At 44.9% G+C, this 25995-nt stretch overlaps 1 protein-coding gene across 2 annotated transcripts in view; it reads left to right on the top strand.

Moving 5' to 3' along the window:
* Positions 1 to 25995, top strand: part of NELL1 (neural EGFL like 1) — an 869596-nt gene that overhangs the window by 70657 nt on the left and 772944 nt on the right. For both annotated transcript variants that reach the window (XM_019947892.3, XM_019947894.3), the window contains exon 3: positions 17631 to 17781. In XM_019947892.3, coding sequence (XP_019803451.2) covers positions 17631 to 17781 — 151 coding nt within the window. The remainder of the gene's footprint in view (positions 1 to 17630; positions 17782 to 25995) is intronic.

Genomic DNA, 25995 nt, shown 5'->3' on the forward strand with positions numbered 1-25995 from the left:
ACTTCACTGGAAAAAAAGAAAAAAAGAAAAAAGAGAAAAAGGCCCACTATTGCTCTAGTGGCTCTCCCTGCTGACACAGGGCTTGGGTGATCCCCATCTATTTCCTGATTTATCCGGAAATGCCTACCATCCCACTCTACCCTTATGCTCATGGCCTCCCCGTCTCTGGCCCAAATTAGTGATGGATTCATTGTAAGCTAACTTACTCAGGATTTATTTTCATCCTATGGTGTTCTCTCCACTTGTTCACACTGCCGGATTGTAAGTGACCTGAAAGCCAGTGAGAGAAAGCCTTGTCCACATAGTCTCCGTACGCGCCCAACTCGTGTGGTGTCGTGCAACCCCTGGCACTCAGACAGGGAAGAAAGTGACAGTGACGAACATTTTAAAAAACTGTTCATGTAGATGATTACATGTACATGTCATGTAGATTCTGTGATATAAGTATCATCATTATATTAGTCGCCATTTAATGGAGGAGAAACTGAGTTTCGGGGGGATTGAATGACCTGTCACTCGGATGCTAAGTGCCAGGACTGATGGTGGATCCAAGGTCTTCTGATCTCAAATTCCACTTCCACACAGGGCAGTGTTTCCCAACCTTTTCCATATCATGACACATGATTTTCAAATGGCTATATTTGTATATTACACTGGGGAAAAGACAAGGGGTTGTTTTCTTTTTTTTTGCCTAAAGTACTCTTCCTGGCCACACCGAGGGCTGAGAGGATCCAAACCTCAGAGATACCTGTTACCAGAGCCGCAGCATCTGTGGAGAAGCACCTGAGTGAGCCAGAAAGGGCCTGGGAAGGCAGGGGATGGAGGTTTTGTGTGGAGCCTGGGTGTATGTAGAGTGTGTGGTATTAGCACATGTTAGAGCCATGCCGGGGACGGGTTGCGATCCCAGATGCATGGAGGGTCAGCCAGGTCATCGCTGAGTGTGTGCACCAGCGAGGGAATGCAGACAGCGGGTGACATTGTGCAGTGCCCTGTTATCTCCTCAATGCCACATTCACTGCATTGTTACCTGTGGGAATGTGGGCCCTGTTGCCAGATCATTTAATTTTTTACTGGAGGTCTGGATCTTTATATGAAAGCTGGGAATTTTTATACTATATCCCATTGATTCCAAGACACACACACATTCACATTTTTGTAGTTATGTAATAAACGGTCTTATGATCAATAGTGTCTCAAAGTCCTAATGGGTAGCTTTTGGTGTTCTTTGTAGGGTGTGTAAAATAACGGTGTATCTTGTAATCTGTGCCACCTTGGACTTGATGAAATGTGATGTGTAGGTTGGGAGAGCGGTGGAAGACACTGAAGGCTAAACTAACATGCTGGCGCTGCGCCTGGCCTGAGGCTGGTCACTTTATCACTTTGGACCTGGAGCCAGGACTCCGCACAGGACCCAGTTCTCAGCTGTGACTGCTTCTTACAATCACTTCGGATACTTAAACAAATAAATCCTGATGCCGGCTTCACCCCAGACTACTTTCCTGAGTCTCCGGGTGTGAGGTACCTTAAAGGAGAAGGCCCCCGTCTGCCTAGGCATTTATGAGCTGCAGGCATCAGTGGAAAGGAGAAACACAGGGTGACAGGTACTTAGGGCTTGGCAGAAGTTGCCCTGGCAATTGGCTTTTAACTGTATGTTTCATGCATAAGCTAGCCACAGCATCCTTTTTGATATTTCCTTTAAATCGAAGATCTCACCATGATTAGAAAGCTGCCCGACCCCCTAGTGTGTGCTGGGGACAGGGCAAGCTTGGGAGCACAGCTTCCTGGACATCTGCTTTGTTTTTTAAAATTTTTAGTTTTGTTTTTTTAGTTGAAGTATAGTTGATCTATAATGTGTTAATTTCTACTGTACAGCAAAGAGATTTAGTTGTACATATATTCTTTTTTTAATATTCTTTTCCATTATGGTTTCTCATAGGATATTGAATATAGTAATACACTAGGACCTTGTTGTTTATCCATTCTATATATAATACTTTGCATCTGCTAATCCCAACCTCTGACTCCATGTTTCCCCCAATCCCTTCCGCACTTGGCAACCACAGTCTGTTTTCTATGCTGGACTTTTGCTTTGAATCTCGCTTTTTTCATGTGTAACTTTGGAATCCGTTCCCTCTTTGAGTGACTGGCTGGAGGACAATCTTTTTTTTAGAGCCCTTATCTTAAAGGTGCCTCTAAAGCTCATTTATATATTAATCAATCAGCAAGCATTAACTGTGAGTCTGCTATGCTGCCGTGTGCCAGCCACTGTGCTGGGTCCTGATTGCACAAGAGGAATGTGGAAGATGCTCTGCGCTTGGGGGCCCTTGGTCCAGGTGCAGGGATGAGAGAACCAGAAATAGATCGTATTCATTCATTCAAAAATGTTTATTGCACACCCATGTGATGGGCACTGTTCTGGCTGTTAGAGATGTAGCGGAGAAAAGACAGAGTCTCTGGGTTCCTGAAACTTCGGTTCCAGCATTGATGGGGAATCACAGTGAACAAGTATACTCATAAATTAGTAACTATAGATAGCCATATAGACTATGAAGGAAATAAAACAGCAATACCGAGGAGAGAAAGAAGGAGAGGAGAGACTTTAGATAGATAGGATTATTGGGGAAGGCTTCCTTGCAGAAGAGGTATTTGATCTGATGCCTGAATGAAGAAGCCAGCCATGCAAAGATAATAGTATCATTCCTGATCACTTACATGATTAATGATGAACACTTTTTATGTGCTAGGCACTGTTTTAGATTCTTTATATTTGTTAACTAATTTCATCCTTAAAATAATCCATAATCGTCCTAACAGGGAGGTGGGTATTATGAGCCCCATTTTACAGAAAGGAAAACAGAGGCACAGGGAGGTTAAATCATGTGGCCAAGGTTAGGTCCAGTAAGTGGCAAAGCTGAGAATTGAATTCAGGCTGTTTTGCTCCAGAGCTGACATTTTTGGAAGAGCTGGTACAAAAACCCTTGGATCAAACAAGTTTAAGGGGCACAAAGATGGCCAGTGTGGGTGGAAGTACCCGAGGAGGTCGGAGAGTGCGGCCAGGGCCAAAGTAAAAGCTTGGTCTTTGTTTCAGCCCCAGCAGCAACACCAAGCCACGCAGGGTCTTTCAGGCCATTGTAAGGAATTAGGGTCTTATTTCAATTGTGCTGGTCAGTGTGGTAGGTTGAGAAATAACCCTCCCCCACCCAAAGATATTCTGTCCTAATCCCCAGAACCTGTGACTGTGTTACTTTACATGATTAAAAACAACTTCGAAGATGTGATTAAGTTAAGCATCTTTTGGTGGGGAGGTGAGCCTGCATTATCCAGGTGGGCCCAATGTAATCACAAGCGTCCTATAAGAGGGAAACAGGAAGTTCCGTCAGAGAGCGGGTGATGCAAAGATGGCGGCAGAGAGAGATTCTACGTTGCTACAAAGCTAAGTTGGAGGATTAGGAAGGGGACCTGAACCACGGAAAAGGCAAGGTAAATGGATTCTCCCAAAGAGCTTCTGGAGGGAGGGTGGTCCTGCCCGCATCTTAGTTTTGGTCCAGTGAAACCCATTTCAGCCTTCTGACCTCCAGAACCGTGGGATAAGTTCGTGTTGTTTTAAGCCACTAAGTTTGCAGTGATTTGTTATAGCAGCAACAGGAAACTAATACAGGCACCTGTTTGAGGGTTTAAAGTAAGGGGTCGACGGGATTGATATGATGTGATTTAAGTATGAAAAAGATTTCCTTGATTCTCCAATTGCTACATGAGAGAGAGAGAGTCAGAGAGGAGCGGGGAGAGGAGAGGAGGGGGAAAGAAACAAGTGGAAGCAAGCTGGCATTTGACAACTGCTGCAGTGTTACAGTCAAGAGGATGGAGGGTCTCGGTGGTGATGGAGGTGGAGCTCAGGGCTTGCTGATGCACGGATGTACCCTGAGACACCCTGACAGAGCAGGCAGATGAGGGCATGAAGGAGCCTCAAGATGGCTGGAGAGGTGGGAGGGAACCCAGAAGAATGCAGTGTCCAAAAGACAGAGTGCCTCAGGGCTTCCCTGGTGGCGCAGTGGTTGAGAGTCCGCCTGCCGATGCAGGGGACACGGGTTCGTGCCCCGGTCTGGGAAGATCTCACATGCCGCGGAGCGGCTGGGCCCGTGAGCCATGGCCGCTGAGCCTGCGCGTCCGGAGCCTGTGCTCCGCAACGGGAGAGGCCACAACAGTGAGAGGCCCGCGTACCACAAAAAAACAAAAAAACAAAAAAACAGAGTGCCTCAAAAAGGAGGGAGAGGACAACGGTTGGGAGGTTGCTGAGAGGTTAGTTAGGCCGAGGATAGAGAACTGACTATTGGATTTGGCAAGATGCAGAATGTAAGATGGGTTACAATGGGTGGTAGTGGTCAGTGTAGCTACAAATACTGGCTGGATGTCTCTGTCTAGACCGAGTCTGTCCTACTCACCGTGGCCCAGCGCCTGCCACAGAGAACACGCCCCGAGAATATGTTTGAGCGAATGATTGAATTTTGGAGTGAAGGGGGAAAGCACGCTGAACTGGGGGCTCCAGAGCTTCACGGAGCTAGAGGAATTGGGTTGGGTCTCGCGAGATGGGCAGGTTTTGCATCGGCATGGTGGCTGGAACTCCAGGTGGGAGGAGAGTTGAGATCCCATGCCCGTGGAGCTCCTCACCTGTGCCGGGCACTGCCCCAGGCACCACACATGTTCTGCATTCCCAGGGCTCACCTGGGGCCCGAGAGAGCTCGCCAGAGGGTCAGCGAACAACCACTCGTGGTGGCAGAGGTTCAGGTGGTTTGTGGCTGAAAGAGTATCTGCAGGGACTTCCCCGGCGGTCCAGGGGTTAGGACGCTGTGCTCCCACTGCAGGGGGTGCGGGGTTTGATCCCTGGTCGGGCAGCTAAGATCCCACATGCAGTGGGGCATGGCCAAAAATTAAAACAAAAAAAATCTTCTGGCTGAGTCAGATCATACCCAGGTAGAAAAGACTCCTTGGAAACCTACCGGTCACCCTTTGAGATGAATTAATCATAAAGACACTATTTAAAACACTGAAGGAGTAATTTACTGAAAACTGACTCAGCGTTGTTACCCTAGGACGTGCCAGAGCCAAATTATGTGCGGCAACAACGATCAAAGACCAATTTTCCCCCAAAGCGACATGTTCATTTCTTTACAAAAGCCTCAGTAAGTAGGGCTTGTAATTTGAGCCCCTGGTTGTAGATCTTGTTTGGGAGGGTGGCCGCGGGAAATTGGTGGAGAAGGATCCAGTAGCCAGACGGCAATGGGCTTTGAATTCAGGCAAGCAGCATCTCCAACGGTTCATTTTAAGGGTGACATTAAAGATTGTATTCTCATCCTAGTAAACATTAAAGGGGTCAGTTTTCAAAGGAGCACAGCACGTCTGCCGGAATCCACACCCAGAGCCCCTTTCTGCACTCATCCCACATTTCCTGGAGCTTCTGTTCACAGCCTGGAGTTTCAGGTGTTCAGAAAGCTTTACTGACCCTCCTCAGCACAGGGTCTGAAAGGCCTGTAATGACCCTTTCCGGGAGCCAGGAAGCACACCCAGCGAGCATTGCAGATAGACGAATAGTGCGGGAGACCTCCCCAGCAGTGACTCTGGAACTAATGAGCTAACAAGGCATGTAATTAGATTAACACATGTGATCTTAGAGCTGATGATCTACTTTTTAGAACAGTGGAAATAAAGGAGCTGAAAAGAAAGCATTCCACTGAGGAGTTCCAAATTATTATCCCTTCGGAAATATTCAGGGCACTTGAAATAATAGAGCAGAGCACCTTCTCCAGTGGCCATGCCAGCAAGTATGGGCCCTGACAGGTGGTCAGTCTCAGGCTGGGGGTAGGGCGGTGCTGAGCCGAGAGGGTACCTCATTCATCACTTAGTTCTTGCTGTGTTACCTGGGACCGATGCTGCTTTATGATTTCTCTCTGTTGTGGAAAAGATTTCTTTTTCCCTCCTTTGCGTAGCATAGTGAGACGTTCCCATATTACTTTCTTGGCGTGTATAGTGACCAGGCCTGCCCTAACCTAATGGGCCAATTATTTCTGGAAGGACCTCCTGTAGCGTTCCTCTTTTTCCTTCAGCTTACTTGGAGAGAAAGAAATCGCACATTTGAGGTTTGCCAAGCTGCCTTCCTCTCCCCAGCTACAGACTTCTGCCATGCAGAGTCCCTACCCCCTCCACCCTGGAGTCATACCCCTCACCTCTGACCACTGGGACCCCAATAAAGCAGATTTTACCTCTGACCTCCCCTCATTCCTTACTTCTCATTCATTCTTTCACCTCTGAGCTAATGCTACCCTGTTGGTCCCCAAGTGCTAAATTTGTGCGGTTTCTGGGGTGAAATCTCCGAGGCCACCAACATTGTTTCTCACTTGAGCTCCTGACGGCTTGCTAATTAATATGATTTTGGTCGTTGCAGCCTGTGTTGAAGTTGGACCACTTTCCCAGAGGTGGGAAGTCAGACACTCATCCACAAAACCAAGTAAATCACTCGTATGTGAGGGGGAAGACCCTCAGATACATCAGGAGCATCTTCCTGTGGTTTGGCATCTAGCTTTGCGGGCTGTGGGCTTTTAAGAGCACTTCCTGGCCTCATGAACAGGGGTGCTTGGATTCCTGATAGAAAAGTTATGTGATTAAGATACCTCAAGTAAAACACACGCTTACAGCTCTTTGCCTATCACCATGATGAGATGCCAGCTCTGTTGCGAAAGCTGGGAAAAGAAAGCGCTGTTTTCCATCAGGCGGAATACAGGCTTATCTGGGAGAGTGTCACTTTCTGCTTGTAGATGCCACAACTATCTCTTTGCCCACAGAGCCACGGGAGCTTGCCTTTGAAACATTAGCTGTTCACCCTCGTAATTGCACCATCCTTTAATTTAATGAAAACCCATTAAACCGAAACAATAATTAAAATGAGACATCATCTCTGTAGGAGGTTTGCATATTAAAATCACTGCATTTCAATGCCGGCAGATTTTTATTCTTGAACAGTGTTTGAAGCAACATGTAAAAATGATTTATAATGAATAATCATAAACTAGAGAGCTTGGCGGTTGAACATGATGCCTCACTGTTCACTATTGAATTTGAGTAGATGTGGCATGGTCAAGGCCAGTACAGCATTGAAAATGTCTCTCTTAAGCCTGAGAATTAGGCCTGTGCACAAAAGGGAAGTAATTATAATTAGGTTAGCCCACTGCTCCAAACTTTTCAAACAGGCTAGAGAGTGCACGTTCAATATATGGGGCGCTTTAGGGTTCTGGAGGAGCGATGCCCCTTAGATAGGGGAGACCTGGCATTGGAGTGCAGTGGAGAAGTTTAAAGATTCTTCCTTGTCTGGGGATTAGGGAAGTCGTACAGAAATATACAGAAAGAGCTGGGAAGCTGGAGTCAGAAGACACATCTCTGCTTGCTGGAGGTAGGATCTTGGGTGAGTCACTTAACTTGTACACACCAGAGATTCCTTATCTTTAAAGGGAGGTTATTAATGCCCACCTAATGGGTTATTATGAATATGAAATGTGGTCATGTGTGAACCCATTGGCAAATGTTAAAGCTCAGACTTCCAGTGTGTAGATTTCTGAGCCACCTTTGCAAAGCGTCTCGGAAATGCTGTCCTAAAGAGGCCAGGGAAGGGGAAATACTTCTGGAGCACAAGCTATATGGTAGGCACACTCCATGTATTCATCACTCCTTACTGAGCCCTGCCACGTGGGTGGTATTACCACTGTGTTGACACACGGGGCAACTCAAGGATGAAGGAAAGAAGCTGAGTTACCCAACCTCTCACAGAGGCTACATGGTGGAGCTGGCATTCAAACACCAGTTGGGCTGAGGTGGGTGAACAGGGCAGAGGCAGTGGTGTGCCGTGGTTGGCAGTACACGGATCTGAGTTTGAAATCCAGTGACGATACTTAACTCTTAACTTGCTTAACGATACTTAACTCTTAACGATACTTAACGATACTTAACTCTTAACTTAGAAAGTTAAGAAACTTTCTAAGTTTCTTAACTCTTTGTACCTCATTTATAAGATGGAGATAGCAATACTGACATCCCTGGGCTGCTGTGAGGATTAAATTAGGAAGTATATTTAAAGTCCTTAGCTCACCATCTAGCACACAGCAAAAATTCAAAGATGTTTGGATGTCGGTCGGCTGGCTGGACCTAGATTGGAGTACCTGGGAGCTCAATAGACTCTGCCCACTTTTTAGTTTAAGAGAAGAGAGAACTGGCCACTCATGCCTCCAGCCATGGCTGGCAACCCCTGCTGACCCGCCCTATGCCCTCCTGCTGGGCCACAGCCATAATCCGCCCCAGCCCCAAGGCTCTCCTGGCAGGGTGGTGGCTGGCATAGCTTGGTACACCCCATCCTGCAGGACTCAGGGCCTGCCCCAGCTGTGTTCCAGATAAACGGTTGGCCTGTTCTTCCTGTGTGACAGGCACTGTTTTAAGAGATTAACATGTGTGAATCTTATACTATCTCTGAGACAGATGCAGTTTTATTCCCATTTTACAGACAAGGAAGCTGAGGCACAGAGGGGTTAATGAGTCCATGGTCACACAACTAGTAAGTGGTGAAGCTGGAATATGAGCCAGTCAGGCTCCAGAGTCTGAGCGCTTAACCGCTGCCCTGCACGGTCCCTTATCGGGAGGATCAGGTCTCTGAGGGGGAGCTCTCTGGTCCCGCTCCAGGTTATTTCCAGCCATGTGTTGCCTCCTGAGCATACGAACTTTTCTTTTGCCTCTGAGCTGAACAACTGAACAGTTCCCATTCATTTATGTTTGTGTCTTTTTTTTTTTGGCAGTATGCGGGCCTCTCACTGTTGTGGCCTCTCCCATTGCGGAGCACAGGCTCCGGACGCACAGGCTCAGCGGCCATGGTTCACGGGCCCAGCCGCTCCGCAGCATGTGGGATCTTCCCGGACCGGGGCACGAACCCATGTCCCCTGCATTGGCAGGTGGACTCTCAACCAGTGCGCCACCAGGGAAGCCCCATACGTTTGTGTCTTTATTACTAGATGCTTAGCCCCTGGCAGATAAAAGATGTGTTTTAGTCAGTTTTGTGTCCATAGTGCCTGGTTCAGAAGAGTGCTCGATAAAGGTTTTTTTTTTGTTTTTGTTTTGCTGTACGCGGGCCTCTCACTGTTGTGGCCTCTCCCGCTGCGGAGCACAGGCTCCGGACACGCAGGCTCAGCAGCCATGGCTCACGGGCCCAGCCGCTCTGCGGCATGTGGGATCTTCCTGGACCGGGGCACGAACCCGTGTCCCCTGCATCGGCAGGCGGACTCTCAACCACTGCGCCACCAGGGAAGCCCTCGATAAAGGTTTTAAAGGTGAAGAATTAATGAGCTAATGATCGGATGAATGAGTGAGCAGTTCGCAGAGGGCCGGGACCAGGACTGTCCTCATGTCTTTTGTAGCAACCCAGAGAGCGTCCCGTGCTGGGAACAATGTTCTTGCCTGTGCTTGACAAACTTCTGTGCAACTTCGTCCACCATGTGCTGGGCATACCTCTGCGTTCTCAGACTCTTGACCGTGAGTGTGGATTAAAATGACACCTGACTTGACTGTCAGTTATTACCAAAATACACCTCAGTCCCATCAGCCTGAGCTGTCATGAGCTGAGGGTCTCAGCTTATGAGAAATGCCCCAGCAGGCCATTCGGGGAGCTGACCAGTCCTCTGCTTTAAGGAGGGGAGTGTTATTCCATGGGAAGCCAGACCTGGTTGAGCTTGGCTGGAGGGAGAGGAGGGGGGATCTCACTAATTTAAAGAGACACAGTTTCATGATTGAAAGCTGGGTGGTTTATGCTTATTTTCTTCTTTTGTAGGATGCCCTCTTTACTTCTCCCCTGTTTCTATAACAAAACTGATTGTTTTTTCCTTACAATAATTCTGGAAATAATACAATCTAGAAAATTGAGATGTGTGGAAAGGAGAAAAATGTCACCCAGATTAGCTCCCAATGCTAACATTTTGATTGAAGGCCATCATATCTTTCTGCTATGCATCACTAAATACATTTTTTATATACTTGGTATGACATTCTACATAAAATTGTGTGCCTGTTTGACATTATTGCCTAGGAATTTCCTGTGTTATTCTAGTACCTTTGATATTATGTTATCCTACGTAATTTTCCATTGTATACAGTCTAATTTACAATCATTCCCTGGATAGCTTTTTTGCTATATGATGCAGTCTTCCTTTCCTCCCTGCCCCAGTTTTAATGAAATATAATTGGCATGAAACATTGTATTAAAGTGTACAGCTTAATGATTTGATATATGTATACTGCAAAATGATTACCTCAGTAAGTTTAGTTAACATCCGTTGCCTCATATAATTAGAATTCTTTTTCTTGTGATGAGGACTTTTAAAATCTCTTAGCAACTTTTTTTTTAAATGTATATATTTGTTTTTGGCTGCATTGGGTCTTTGTTGCTGTGCGCTGACTTTCTCTAGTTGCAGCGAGCGGGGGCTACTCTTCATTGTGGTGTGTGGGCTTCTCATTGTGGTGGCTTCTCTTGTTGCAGAGCACGGGCTCAGTAGTTGTGGCTCGTGGGCTCTAGAGCGCAGGCTCAGTAGTTGTGGCACACGGGCTTAGTTGCTCCGCGGCATGTGGGATCTTCCCGGACCAGGGATCGAACCCATGCCCCCGCATCGGCAGGCAGACTCTTAACTACTGTGCCACCAGGGAGGTCCCTTAGCAACTTTCAAGTAGCCAGTATGGTATTGTTAACTACAGTCACCATGCTCTACATTACATCCCTAGAACTTATTCATCTTATAACTGCAAGTTTGTAGCTTATACAATGCAGTCTTTTTATTAAAAAAATCTTTATCAGCCTTTTTTTTGTTGTTGTTCTCCTGTCCTGTGATTCAGATAGAGCTGGCATCCATGCTTTACCCCTATCTTTATTATGAGGCATCCAACTGAGATGGGGGTGGAGGGATGAGGGTTAGTGGGGAGACTTGACCACTGGTAGGTTATAGTGCCAGTGTGGGGGGACAGCGTGAAGAGAAAGAGTGATCACAGTTTGCTAACTTCTTAGTGACAAGGGGATGCATTGATATTCCTTACCAGTATTTTTTTTTTTGAAGTTCTGAACTCTACTTTTAAATGGTTGGCTTTGTTCATCACTGAATTTTTTATTTATTATTTTTTTTACATCTTTATAATTGCTTTACAATAGTGTGTTACTTTCTGCTTTATAACAAAGTGAATCAGTTATACATATACATATGTTCCCGTGTCTCTTCCCTCTTGCGTCTCCCTCCCTCCCACCCTCCCTATCCCACCCTTCTAGGTGGTCACAAAGCACCGAGCTGATCTCCCTGTGCTATATGGCTGCTTCCCACTAGCTGTTTTACTTTTGGTAGTGTATATATGTCCATGCCACTCTCTCACTTTGTCACAGCTTACCCTTCCCTCTCCCCATATCCTCAAGTGCATTCTCTAGTAGGTCCGTGTCTTTATTCCCGTCTTACCCCTAGGTTCTTCATGACATTTTTTTTCTTAAATTCCACATATATGTGTTAGCATACGGTATTTGTCTTTCTCTTTCTGACTTACTTCACTCTGTATGACAGACTCTGGGTCCATCCACCTCATTACAAATAGCTCAATTTCGTTTCTTTTTATGGCTGAGTAATATTCCATTGTAGATATGTGCCACATCTTCTTTATCCATTCATCCAATGATGCACACTTAGGTTGTTTCCATCTCCTGGCTATTGTAAATAGAGCTGCAATGAACATTGTGGTAACATGACTCTTTTTGAATTATGGTTTTCTCAGGGTATATGCCCAGTAGTGGGATTGCTGGGTCATATGGTAGTTCTGTTTGTAGTTTTTTAAGGAACCTCCATGCTGTTCTCCATAGTGGCTGTACCAATTCACATTCCCACCAGCAGTGCAAGAGGGTTCCCTTTTCTCCACACCCTCTCCAGCATTTGTTTCTAGATTTTTTGATGATGGCCATTCTGACTCCTTACCAGTATTTTAAAATATTTATAAGAAGAGCTTAGCTCCTCCACCATGATGATCTAGTTAGTAAAATTATGGGGCCACCTGAATCTCTTTTTTGAGTCATGTAGTAATTATAAAAATGATTAATACCATGTGTCACAGGGTTCCTTGGGTTTAGTCCCCGAATAGAGGAGTTAAGGATGCTTAGCTGGCTTTACCCTTAGGTGGCTCATTATGTTAATGTACTTTTTCTCAGCAGGTTGGGGTTATAGTTGAGTGTCTTTGGTAAACCTCCTCCGTTGTGTTCCAGGCTTTGGAATCAAGAAATATTATTAATGCAGCAAGCATTTTTCGAGGTTCTACCATGTGCCAGGCAACATGCTGAGTGTATCTGTTGATAAACCTTCCCTGTGGAATGCAGTCCAGTAGGCATGATAGCCATTAATGAAGGGATGACACACAATAAAGTGATTAGACACATAAAGACTTGATATTTACAAGAAGTACAGTGAAGACAACATAGGGAATTCGAGCTGGTCTGGGATGGTCAGGGAAAGCGGGCCTGAAGGAGTAACGATTAAGCTGGTATCCACGGAAGAGAGAAAGAAGAGAGGTCACTGAAGATGAGAATATACCAAGGTGGGAAGGAATATGGCCCTGGGAAGAAGAGGCAGGAGGCTTGTGTGGCTGGAGCGCAGGATGAAGCAGGTGGGAGAGAGGACAGACAGGCGAATGAAAACGTAAGCAGGAGTGCCAGGCGAATGCTATGGAATGTCCTGATCACCTCTGCTGGGGCAAGACTCAGTTTTATCTCCAGTCATGTTGTGTGACCTTGGGCAAGCCATAAAACTTATGTGTCTCAGTTTCTTTACCTGTAAAATGGGGGATTGTTATTTAGCTCAGGGGTTGTACGAATAGATTGTTCATAAATATTTCCCGAGTGGATACAGTGTCGGGCGCTGGGTATATGATGGTTTGTCCCTTTTCCACAGGCACCAAGCCCTGAGGTCCTACATATTGGCAAACCGTAGACATAGCACAGTGAAGAGTGTAGCATATGGGACCAGCCTGTCAGGTTGGGATCTCAGAACCGTGGACTCCTAGCCCAGTGTCTTTTAGAAAATCATTTAAATTCTGTAAACCTTAGTTTTCTCATATGTAAAGTAGGAAAAATAATAATGGCTACTCCTAAGATTATTGTAATTAGATGATATGCGCAAAGCACTTAACCCTGCGCTTGGCACCATCGTAAGCCATACACGTGTTTGCTTTTTATCATTCAGGCTCCTGGAGCTAATGGAGGTTTAATGGGATATTATCGTGAACTTGTTCATGGAGATAGAAATCTCTTACACATTAAGTGGGAGTCTTCTGGTGTCCCTACTACTATCTGCTTGTGATTTCTGCTGCTTTGAAAGTGCTTGGATCAATAACATCTGAAGTTCTCAAAGAAGGGCCCCAGGACCTAACAGTGGGACATGTGCCTCTCTCCACACAGTAGGAATTGCCCTGTGGACAGTTGGCAGTTCTGAAATGGCAAATTTCCTCTCTACTTAGAAATGAAAAGCCAACTGTCCTTTCAAATTAGCAAGTGTTGCTTTATCTTTCGGGGCCAATCTTAACCACAAGCTTATGTGGGACTCAGGCTAGAAGGAGGTGCTATGTCTATATGGAGGTTCTGCCACGTGTCGAGGTTCTTAGTGTACACGTGCTGGGATTACGGAGACGTCGCCTGAATTCACCATCACTCAAGACTGAGGCCAGCTGCCCTGGTGTGTCTGTTTCGTCCTGTTTCTGGCTGCTGCTGTCTTTGCTCTCTCAACTCACCAATCAGTGGAGAGTTCCCTCCAATGTTAGGTTGAGTAGATGCTCTCCTGCTGGACTTTCAGTGACAGAGGCTTGAAGAGAAAGAAAGATGCCAGGATAATGGAAAACACCTGGGTGTTCATAGCCTCACAGCGATCCTGCAAGGAATGCCCTCTTCTATTTCTCCTGTCTAGTAAATGCTTATTCATCTTTTTTGACTCAGGTTCAAAGTTACGTCCTGTATGATGTCATCCCCAGCCTCCCCGGGTCCCTTCCTTCCTTCTTTTATGCATTGCCCTACTCTGTTTTCACCAAGTAACTGTCTTGCTTATGTAGCTGTCCTGGATGCCAGAAACGGTTTTTACCTTTTTGCTGATACCTGACACAGCGTTAACACAGGTATATGTTTGTTGACATTGAAAATCACCACCCTCCTCACCCTGTAAGTCAGGGAAAATGGAAAGGAAGTTTCTTCTACATTAGGCAGAGAAGAGCTTGTGAACACCCTCGTTTAATTTCTCTCCTCCATTCTTCAGCCTCCTTCCTTCACCTAACACGTTTTTACTGATGCTTCCTCATCACATTAGCATTTTTAGTGTTTCTTGAAAATTGACTAGGTAGAGCTATTTCATCCTAGTGGGGAAAGAAAGGAAATAAGGTAAGGAACATGAAACAAGATTATGGTAAGTGATACAAGGAAATAGTTGATCACAATACATATACTGTGATAAGTGGTCTGAAGGAAGTCACCAAAGTGGCATTTTAGACATTAATGGGGGCCCCGTTGGAGGGAGTGGCCAGGAGGTTGCATTTGCAGTGAGAGCTGGGGGAGAAGGGAGAGGTAGGCAAGAGGCATTTGTGTGTGACCGTGCGGGCCATGTGGAAGAACCTGATTTTATCCCGGGAGCAATGGGAAGCCACTGGAGGGTTTTAGGCAAGAGATGGAAATGATCCTGATTTCTGCCTTAAGAAGGGCACTTGGGCTGCTGTGTGGAGGATGGAGAAGGGAAGGTAACACGGAGACCAGTGAGGATGCAGTTGGAGAGATGATGGCAGCTTGGACAAGAGTTTGAAGAGTACAGCTGGGAAGAAATGAACAGATGCCAGACATGGGAGTCCTCATGACACGCTCTCGTATTGAATACGGAGCGTGTAGGAAAAGAAAAAATTGAGGACAATTTCTAGTTTTTTGGCCTGAGGTAGTGGGTGGTTCCATTTACTAAGACTGGGAACTCTAGGAGATGAGAGAGGGTTGGGGGAGAGAACAAGAGCTCAGTGGGCGAATACAACTTGGTGTTAGATATTCAGATACTGAATATGGAGATATTCAGAAGGATACTGCATATATGAGTCTGTTACTTAAGGGAGAGGTTGAGGTTGCAGATATAAGTTTGGGGGTCATTGGCCATCTGGCTTGATGATACTCCCCCAGGGAGAATTGAATGAGAGGTGAGGATACCTGTAATTGATGTGATATTAACTCCCCTAGTAGGCATTGCTGATCAGTCATGGCCCTCTTTGCTTTGGGCCTAAGCTTCAGAATCCTCTAATGAGCTCCCTGGGCAGCCACCGACAATCAGTTGATTCCTAATTGATGGGTAAAGTAGGAAGTAGCAAACAGGAAAAAAAAGTAAAAGACAAAGTTAATCTCAAGAACCAAGTGTTTTTTTCCTGGCACTAAATTCTAGGTGAAATATATTATGAGGCTCTTTGCCCAGCAGTAGTAATAATAAAAATAACATCAACAAACATTGGCTAATGATCCCTCGTTTACAGAGTGATTTGTTCCTACGTTTAATTGGTTTTGAATATCATCCTGGAGAGTCTTCGGCTAGGATTCTGTAGAGGGCATAAAAGCATTCCCTAAGTGGCTGTCTCTCATCTCAGCCCTGGACAGAAGCTGACAGCATGCCGCTTAGTAGCAAAGTAGTGAAAGCCTTTCTTTGGGCAGAAAGGCAAATGTCATTGAGGTAGGTTTTCTGTGGGTACAGTGTTCTTGGGTTGGGTCCCTCCTTGGAAGAGGACCAACCTTGCTTCCCACTGTGCATAGCCTAGACTTGAACAGCTGCAAGACTGGTGTTCTGTGCTGCAGACTTGAAACAGCAATGTATAGAGTTATAGGAGATAAAGCTGGGGAGGCCCTGAGAAATCGCCTAGTCCAAGCCCCTCATTTTGCAGATGAGAAGACTGAGGCCTGAGGTCAAGAATTGAAGGATTTCTTTTTGTTAAAAACCACTCTTCAGGATGAGGTTCTTCAAGGTCCGAATACAAGTCTGTGATGTTGCTTGGGCCATGCAGCCTTTGCAGTTCTATGTTTTTCTTTTAAAATTTTTTTAGTACAATTTTTAAAGGTTACTTTCCATTTACGGTTATTACAAAATATTGGCTATAGTCTTTGTGTTGTACAATACATCCTTGAGCCTGTCTTATGCGCAGTTGCTTGTACCTCCCACTGCCCCACCCCTGTGTACTCCCCACTTGTAACCACTAGTTTGTTCTCTGTATCTGTGAGTCTGCTTCTTTTTGGTTATATTCACTAGTTTGTTGTTTCTTTTAGATTCCACATGTAAGTGATATCATACAATATTTGTCTTTGTCTGACTTATTTTAGTTTAGCATAATGCCCTGCAAGTCCATCTATGTTGCGGCAAATGGCAATATTTCATTCTTTTTTATGGCTGAGTAGGATTCCATGGTATATATATATATACCACAGCTTCTTTATCCATTCATCTGTTAATGGACACTTAGGTTGTTGCCGTATCTTGGCTATTGTAAATAAGGCAGTCCTATGTTTTTCAAAGCTTCCTTGGGCAGTCCTGGAGAAATACCCAAGTAGTTACCATACCATCAGAGGACGTGGTCAGGGCATGAGAGAAGGCCACCAAACACGTCTTTGGTGTTCATTTGTCATCCTCTGAATAGTTTTCTCTAATTCAGCTCCCTTGGTGCCCACTTCCTGCTGCCAGAAAGTGTAGTGTAAAATAGTGATGTAATGCCCAGTTTATCATGACAAGGGTGAGCCTGAAATGAGGGATGTCTCTCATTATGCGGATGTTGCAGAAAGAAAGATTTCTGTCCAGTAGCAGGATTAGCTGGACTCGCACACCTCTAGGCCTGCTGAATGGGCCTCAACTTTAATAAACATTTCACGAGGACAGTCATCCGCTGCATGTTTACAGAGGAATTCCAGGCACGCTGATGTATTATGGGCATGCCTTGTATTTATCCTTTAAGCAAAAGCAATTGTCTGGCATTATGAGCTCTAGTAAATCTCTTTTGGGTACAAGGCAAGGACGGGTTTCCCTAGATGCATTGTGGAGAGAAAGAAGCTGAGGCCACGGGAAAAGGGAAATTAGAGACTGCTGAGTGGCCCTGGATCCTATTAGACTCAGGATTCTCTGAATTTTGGACCCCTTTTATCAGACTGCCTCTCACCTTATTTTCAGCAGCTTAATCTGTTTGCAGCAGGCCAGATTGCTCCGTGTCCCATCACAGTTCCTGTCAGAAAATCACCGGCTGGCCAATTGTGAACTTGTCAAAGTGATAAGCGGGCACGGTGGCTGAGACGGCATGTCCAGGCTTTGCCTTGAATGCGTGCAGCCGTGTGGAGTGGTGGGTGGCACCTGAAAACGGAAAACTACTGACGAGAGGGGAAAAGGGAGAATGTACCGTGGACCCTCTGGACAAGGCATTTTTAACTGTGCATCTTTTCTCCTTTTCCTTCTCGTATTCCCTCTCCTCTTTTCCCATCTGTATTCCTTCTTTCCTTCCTCTTCTCCTCCTCCATTTCCTCTTCTTTCTCCTTTCTGTTCCTTCTTGACTCCTAGATATAGAAAGGGAGATCCACGCAGCCCCTCATGTGAGTGACAAATTAATTCAGCTGTTCCGGAATAAGAGCGAATTCACCTTTCTGGCCACTGTACAGCAGAAGCCATCCAGTTCAGGAGTGATACTGTCCATTCGAGAACTGGAACGCAGGTAAGAAAGAGCTTTCTACTTCTCAAAAATATCTACCTAGCATTCATGGGCTGTACAAAATGCCTTGGAATTCAGAGGGCGGAGCTCCAGGAAAATGTTCGGCTTGCTGAAGCCTCGTGACGGTTGAACACATTCATGGACTGACTTTGCCTTAAGATGTCTTTCTCACCTATTTTCTATCTCCTGGTAGACTTTGCTCATATAAAACCACATGCTATCCATCAGATTTAGGCCATCAAGCAAGTTACATTTACCAAGAACCTCCAGTAAGCCTTCATTGTGTTTATTTTATGCAGGAACTGTGCTTGACGCTGGGAATATTAAGGTGAATAATACAGAGTGTTTATTCTAAGGATCACATCACACAAGCTAGTAGGGAATATGGACAAATGAATGTCACGAAGAATTGTAGATGCAGTGCTGGAAGCTTGTGTTTAGGGAATAAAGGTAGTAGGCAATTCTGCTAAGCTTTGTAGTAAGCTGAGAAAGGGTTCAGAGAAGATGATGACTATAAGGAAATCAAGTGAGTAGATATTTGACAGGCTGAATGGGAAGGAGTAAGGAATAGGAAGAAAAACATTCAAGGAAGAGGTTGTGATGATTTGGGGAAGGAACGGGTAAGTGGGTAAGTAGATGACACAAAGTGTGTGGGGCAGGGGCTGAGGTGTTTGAGGCAGGCAGAGATAGGTGGTATCATAGAGGCAGGCGGAAACGAGATCACCAAAGCTCTGATGCTGTGTTGAAAACCTTGGACTAAAGTCCCCGTAGATGATGGGAAACTACATAATGGTTTTAAGTTTGAGAAAGGTCACTCTATTCGGGAGTTCAAAGTAATGATTATTAGATAATCTAAGACAAGGGTATAAGGTCCTTTCTGGGATATACTGGTGAGCTGTGGCAAAGCAGAGGGTGAGGGGAAAGATTGTGTCCACGAACCTCCATTCCCTTAGAGCCCCTCTGTTGGCCCCTGTAAGCGTGCTGGAAGCCTTCTCCCCAGACCAAAGCTCCTGGACAAGGAAACAGATCTCTTTCTCAGAGAGACTGGCGGTATTTCGGTCTGCTGTCTGTGTAGTGCCCCGGGGGTGACAGCCTGCCAAGGACTGTCTCTTCGACTGTTTTGGTCCCATGGGACCCAGGAGCTGGGCTCCAGAGCCAGGGAATCAAGGGTGTTCCTTGGGTGGCAGCTCTAAAAACCAGGGCACCGCATGGTGTAAGAGCTCCCTTCTGGGAGATACTGACCCTCTGGAGTTTGCAGAGGGAGGATGTCACGGCTGCCAGTCTTCCTTCTGGAGAGGGTTCCAGCAGGTTCCTGGATGTGTGTGTTAGACTAGATGCCTGCCCCTCAGGCCAATGCTTTATTATAAGCAAATGAGCCTCTTTCACGTGAAGTCTGGGCGCCAGAGGCTTCCTCTGATCTGGGCCCCGAGCTGGGTGAGTCCCAGTGTGTGAGCTCTTTTCTCAGGTCATTACAGCCTTGTGGGTCTTGTGGACACGAGCCTCTTTGGTTTTCGCAGCTAGACGTTGTGGAGGATTGTCTCTTAGGTGCAGGTGTTAAGAGGTGGGGTGCCTGATGTGGGGTTCAAACTCTTTGCTTCTTAAGGAGAAGCTTTGGGTTTTAAGTTCCCTACTGACTCTGGGTCTCTGAACTGGGGCTGGGGTTTACAGTGAGATTATGTCTCACCCTATCCTATCTGCTTCGATGCAGTTTTTTTTTTTTTTTTTCCCATCATTTGTCCCATGTGCTCAGCCAGCCTTTAGGTTTTTTCCAGAGGAAAATGTTCCATAGGTAGCTGTAGACTTAGTGTGGAGGACGAGGTGCACTCGGGATCTACCTGTGTCACCATCCTGAACTGGAACCTCCCAGCCAATTTTATTTTTATTTATTTATTTTTGGCCGCGTTGGGTCTTCATTGCTGCGCGCGGGCTTTTCTCTAGTTGCAGTGAGCAGGGGCTACTCTTCGTTGTGGTGCGCGGGCTTCTCATTGCGGTGGCTTCTCTTGTTGTGGAGCACGGACTCTAAGTGCACGGGCTTCAGTAGTTGTGGCACGTGGGCTCAGTAGTTGCGGCATGCAGGTTCAGTAGTTGTGGCACACGGGCTTAGTTGCTCCGTGACGTGTGGGATCTTCCTGGACCAGGGATCGAACCTGTGTTCCTTCATTGGCAGGCAGATTCTTAACCACTGCACCACCAGGGGAGTCTCCCAGCCAATTTTAATTGAACACCAATTTTATATTAATCCATTGGAAATACCGATGAAGCACCTCCTCTGTTCTAAGTGCTGTGCCAGTTTTTGTGGGGAAGTGAAGGAAACAAAATCTAACAGAGTTTGGCAATGTGGGAAGCAAGGCATGACCACGTAAAAAAACTAAAGAATAAAAAAGAGCTATTAATAGAGAAGTAATAGACTGGAGTTACTAGGCAGTGTGTAGCTAACTTCAAAATTATGTGGCTCCCCAAACTTACCCCTGTACCCCTCCCTCCCCCCCCCGAGGGGTGGACAGCAGTGGCAGAACGCTGGCCCCCCACAAGCCCACAGAACAGTCGCTGCCTAAGCAGAGGGTGGCAACTGGGGAAAGACAGGTGGGCCCTGGGCACCAGGAGCAACCGGGCCAGTGGCTGAGAACTGGTCCCAGGGAGGTGGTAGGTGGTAGGTGGTGGGAGGGAGCTGCACATGAATGGAGGCTCCAAGGGCCCAGTTCATGCTCTACTGTCCCATCGGACTTCACTGACAAAACTCAAAGTCAAAGGTAAAATTACTGAGAATTTCAAGATGGTGACTGCAGAGCATTAACCCCCAAGTGTGGGTCCCTCCTGAGGGCAGGATCCTGTGCAAATGCACTGGTCACATGCCCATGAAGCCAGCCCTACCTTGACCTTGCAGCAGACACGGTGGTGCTCTCCCTTGACCCCCTCACATCTCTTGTGTAGGTTCTGTGTGCCCTTCACCTGGCTTCTATGGGCTTTGCTTCTGAAGGTTGACACCTTACAACTTGCCTCAGAGCACTGACCCTCAGCCTCTATAGCCCCTTCACCCTACTATACTGAGAGCGGAAGTGTCTAGGAGTTCACTTCCTCCCCAGGCAGCCTGGAGTCAATGATTGACTCATGAGTGTGGGAGTATGGAAGCCTAGTTCCCTGGCCTTTGATGCCCAGAGGCCAGTCATTCTCTGAGGCTTCATTCATCCCCCAGAGCAACCAGGGATCAGGCTGAGGCTGGGACTTCCCTCCCTCCCTCCCTCCCTCTCCTGGGAGCACTTCCTTAGGAAATCACTTGCTCTCAAATCTCGTCAGGGTCACTACTGGGGAACCAGAGTTCAGATAAACCTTCCCTTTTTCTACTTTTTGATATATCAACCTAGATAGGTAAACTGAGGCAAAAGTGATATAAAGGTGTTAAGTTCACTGAGTTCAGTACATTAAATTGGTGGTTAGGGAAGACCACATAGAAGGGAGACTGCTGAACAGGTAGACTTCTGCAGGCAAGGGAAAGAGAAGGGTATAGAAGCAGGGAGAACAGTGTGGGCAGTCACACGGGGAAGAAATGAAAGAAACGCAATTTTTTTTTTTTTTTGGTTGTGGGGAGAGGTGCGGAGAACAGATCATTCGCTGGAGCAGAGGATCTTTCCATGTACATTTTCCACAGAGGTGAGGATCTCAACAGTTCTGTCTCTTTCCAGTGGTTAAGTTTGCCCTCAGCCTCAAAGGGATGTGATGGACCCTGACCCTTCTGTGGGGATGCAGTCAGCACGCTGAGCTGGTTGTTTCTGGGCCAGCCTGGCAAAAGCGAGCTGCCATATGTGTTGGTGAGCAGGCATGGGTTAGGGTCCACATGTTCCGTAGGCTGGGAGAAAGCACAGGTTCTTATTGCCCTTATTGCCCAAGGGTGGAGATGTCAAGTCAGCCTCAGCTTCACAGACATAGGAAGGTCATGTCCTTGCCCCACTGGCTTTGTGGGGTTGGGTGTGAGGGCTTCCTCAGTATGAGGGCCATACACATGTCCAAGAGTAGAGTGTGGGGCATCTTCAAATGCTTCTCAGTGGAAGCAGAGAACTTCCCAAAGCAGGTGAGGAGTGGAATGGCAACCGATATAGTAGAGCACTGGCTTCAGAGTCAGACATGATAGAGACTGGAGTCTGACTTCTAGCTTTGCAGTACCTGCTGTTTAATATGTTGGAACCTCAATATCTTTATCTGTAAATGGGGATAATAATCTGCCTTGCAGGATGGCCGTGAGGATGAAAAAAGATAGTGCATGTTAAGTGCACAGCTCTGAACAAATATGTATTTCTTCTCCTTGTCTAATCCTAAGTCTTGAAACTCTGTGGGTTTCTCTTTTGGAATCTAAAAATATCCATATCTTTAAGAAACGTTTTGAAAAGCCTTTTGTGTTGCCAGGAGAGTCATCTGAGGCCACCTTCTCTTACTTTCCCGGCAGGATTCTAATAGAACTGGAGGATCATTGAATGGAAATCATCTGACCATTTTTCATTGTAATAGGAAAACCTCAGGTCTTGACTCAAATGAAATAGATATAAAGAAGTAGCAAATAAGTTCCCCTCCACTTCTGAATTCTGTGGTGCCTTCCTGCATGTTTGTTTAGTCTAATCAAGGCAAGGTATAAAGGATTAACTCTGAATCTGAAATGTACTTGGCTGTGGGTACTAAAGATCTGGTTCCATGCTTAAGGAGATTAACATCTAGTTAAGGAGGCTCTCAGCATGCAGGAAGTAGAGGGGAATATATATTTACGAATTAGGCTTTTTATAATACAAAAGAGGTTCCCATCTGTAATATGTGAGAACCTTTAGTCATTTTCAGATTTCTTTTTGTTTTCCAGGGTAACAGTGTCTAGAGCAGCAAATTGCCTTTGTAGACATTTGGCATGCACATTTGACGGGGTATAGAAGATAATCGGGCCCTTCTTTATTCAGTAGCAGAGGATCCAGGGATTTCATAGACTGGATTGATAAACTGGAATCTATTAAGCATCTGGGAAGTCAGACTCCCAGGTTTTTCTTTTGATTCTCTCCTGTGTGATCCTCATTGCACCTCTCACGATCAAGGTGAATTAAATATGCATTTGCTACAAATAGGATATGATGGGCACTATTAGATTCCTAGCTGAATTTTTTTTTCACATTTGGTTTTTTAGTATATTCGGAGTTGTGCATTTATCAACATTATCAATTTTACAAGTTTTCATTACCTGTCGAAGAAATCCCTCACCTCTTAGCTATCACTCCCCAATCTCCCCAAGGGTCCCCCAGCCTTAGGCAATCACTAATCTACTTTCTGTCTCTGTGGATTTGCCTAAATGGAATCATACAAGGTGGCCCTTTGTAGCTGGCTTCTTTTATTAAGAATGTTTTCAAAGTTCTTTAGTGTTGGTAGTATGTGTCAGTAGTTCATTTCTTTTTTCTTTTTTGTGGCCACACGTTGTGGCTTGTGGGATCTTAGTTGCCCGACCAGGGACTGAACCTGCACCTTTGGCAGTGAGAGTGCAGAGTCCTAACCACTGGACCGCCAGGGAATTCCCCAATTGCAGAATAATATTACATTGTTTGGACATACCACCTTTTATTTGTCCATTCATCGATTGATGGGACGCTGGAGTTGTTTCCACTTTTTGGCTATTATGAATAATGCTGCTATAAGCTTTCTTGTATAAATTTTTGTGTGGACATATATTTTTATTCTCTTGGGTATTTAACTAGGAGTAGACTTGCTGAATCAAGTGGTCATTGTGTTTAACTGTGCAGTTGTCAGACTGTTTTTTCCAAGTGCCTGCACCATTTTACATTCCCACCAGCAGTGTGTGAGGGTTCCAAATTCTCTCCATCCCTGTTAAAAGCTAGTTATTAGCTTTCTTTTTGGTTATAGCCATCCTGGTAGGTGTGAAGTGATATTGCACTGTGCTTTTGATTTAAATTTTCCTGGTGGCAAATAATGTTGAGTATCTTTTCATGTGCTTATTGGCTGCTATATATCCTCTTTGGAAAAATGTTTATTCAAATCATTTGTCCATTTTTAATTGGGTTGTGTGTCTTTATGATTTGGTAATAGTTATTTTAGATACAAATCCCTGATCAGATGTGATTTACAGAATTTTTTCCCCCATTCTGTAGATTCTATCACTTTCTTCATGGTGTTCTTTGAGGCACAAAAGTTGTTAAATTTGATGTCCAGTTTTTCTTTTATTGCCTAATCCTGAGACTGAACATTTATTCCATATGATTTCTTTAAAAAGTTTTATAGGTTTAGTTCTTATATTTAGATCTTTGATATATTTTGAGTCAAGTTTTTTAATACGGTGAGAAAGGGGTCCGACTTCATTTTTTTGCATGTGGATAGCCAGTTGTCCCAGCACCGTTTGTTGAAGACCAATGAATTTTCTCGGTACCCTTGTTGAAGATCAGTTGACCATAAATGTGAAGATTTATTTCTGGACTCTCAAATTCTATTCCACTGATATATTTGTTTCTTCTTATGCCAGTACTGTTTTGATTATTTGGCGTTGTGGTAAGTTTTGAAATGGATAAGTGTGAGCCCTCCAACTTTGTTTCTTCTTTTTTAAGATTGTTTTGGCTATTTCAGTCCTCTTGAATTTCCGTATGAGTATTAATGACCAGCTTTTCAAATTCTGCAAAGATGTCAGCTGTACTTTCAAAGGGATTGCATTGAATATGTAGATCATTGTGGGGAGTACTGCCATCTGAACAATATTAAATCATATCCATGGAATGTCTTTCCATTTATTTAGGTCTTCTTTAACTCTTTCAAAGTGTTTTATAGTTTCAGAGTATAAGTTTTGCAAGGCTTTTGTTAAATTAAAAAATGATTATTAAATATTCTTTTTGATGCTATGGTAAATGGAATTATTAATTTCACTTGTTTGCTCATTGCTACTTTATAGAAATGCAAATTTATGTTTGCATATTAATCTTGTATCCTGCAGCTTTGCTGATCTCATTTATTCTAATAATTTTTTAGTGGATTTCTTAAATTTTTACTTACAAGATCAGGTCATCTGTAAATAGAGTTTTATTTCTGTCTTATCTGAGTGCCTTTTATATTCTTGCCTAATTGCCCTGAATAGAACTTCCAGTACAATGTTGAATAGAAGTGATGGGAACAGATAGTCTTGTCTTGTTTCTGATCTTAAGGAGGAAAGCTTTCAATTTTTCACCATGAATTGTGATGTTAGGTGTGGATTTTCTTAGATGAGTTTAACCAGGTTGAAGAAATTGTCTTCTATTCCTACATGCTCTTATCAGGTTGGGGAGGTTCTCTTCCATTCCTTGTTGGTTGAGTGTTTTTTTAACATGAAAGGGTTTTAACTTTTTTCAAGTGCTTTTTCTGCATCTATCAAGATGATCATGTAGTTTTATCCTGTTCTATTGATGTGGTGTATTATACTAATTGATTTTTGGATATTATACCAAGCTTGCATTCCTGGGATTAATCCCACTTAGTCATGTGGTATAATCCTTTTTATATATTCCTGGATTTGACTTGATAGTATATTAATTTCTATATCTATATTCATGAGAGAGATTGGTTTGTAGTTTTCTTTTGATGTCTTTTGTCTGATTTTTGTATTAGATTTTTAAACTATGTGAGCTATGTGGAATAGTTGTTTTTTTTTTGTTTTTTCCAGTACATGGGCCTCTCACTGTTGTGGCCTCTCCCGTTGTGGAGCACAGGCTCCGGACGCGCCGGCTCAGCGGCCATGGCTCACGGGCCCAGCCGCTCCGCGGCATGTGGGGTCTTCCCGGACCGGGGCACGAACCCGTGTCCCCTGCATCGACAGGCGGACTCTCAACCACTGTGCCACCAGGGAAGCCTTGTTTTTTTTTTTAAACTAACATTTGCTATTTAGTGTACCATGAGCCAGGCATTTAAATTTTTTTTTTTAGATGACGCCCCTTTATTTGTTAAGTGTACAGTTTTGTAACTCAAAAATATTGAAAATTTTGTCTTTCTCATTCCAGTATTTATACTAGCTATGTCGCTCACATTCCAATGTTTATACTAGCTATCCCTTTTTCTTGTCTTATGATACTGGCTGGAATCTCCATAACAGTGGCGAATAATAATCATATTAAAGGTCCTCATTAAAGTCAGGAAGAAGACATCAGACAATCCTGTCTTTAATGTGTTCCTTATCTGATTAAGCTGCTTGATATAATGTCTGGTAGTTTCTGATCTGTCAGT

This window comes from Tursiops truncatus, chromosome 8 (assembly GCF_011762595.2).
Source record: "Tursiops truncatus isolate mTurTru1 chromosome 8, mTurTru1.mat.Y, whole genome shotgun sequence".
NCBI lineage: Eukaryota > Metazoa > Chordata > Mammalia > Artiodactyla > Delphinidae > Tursiops > Tursiops truncatus.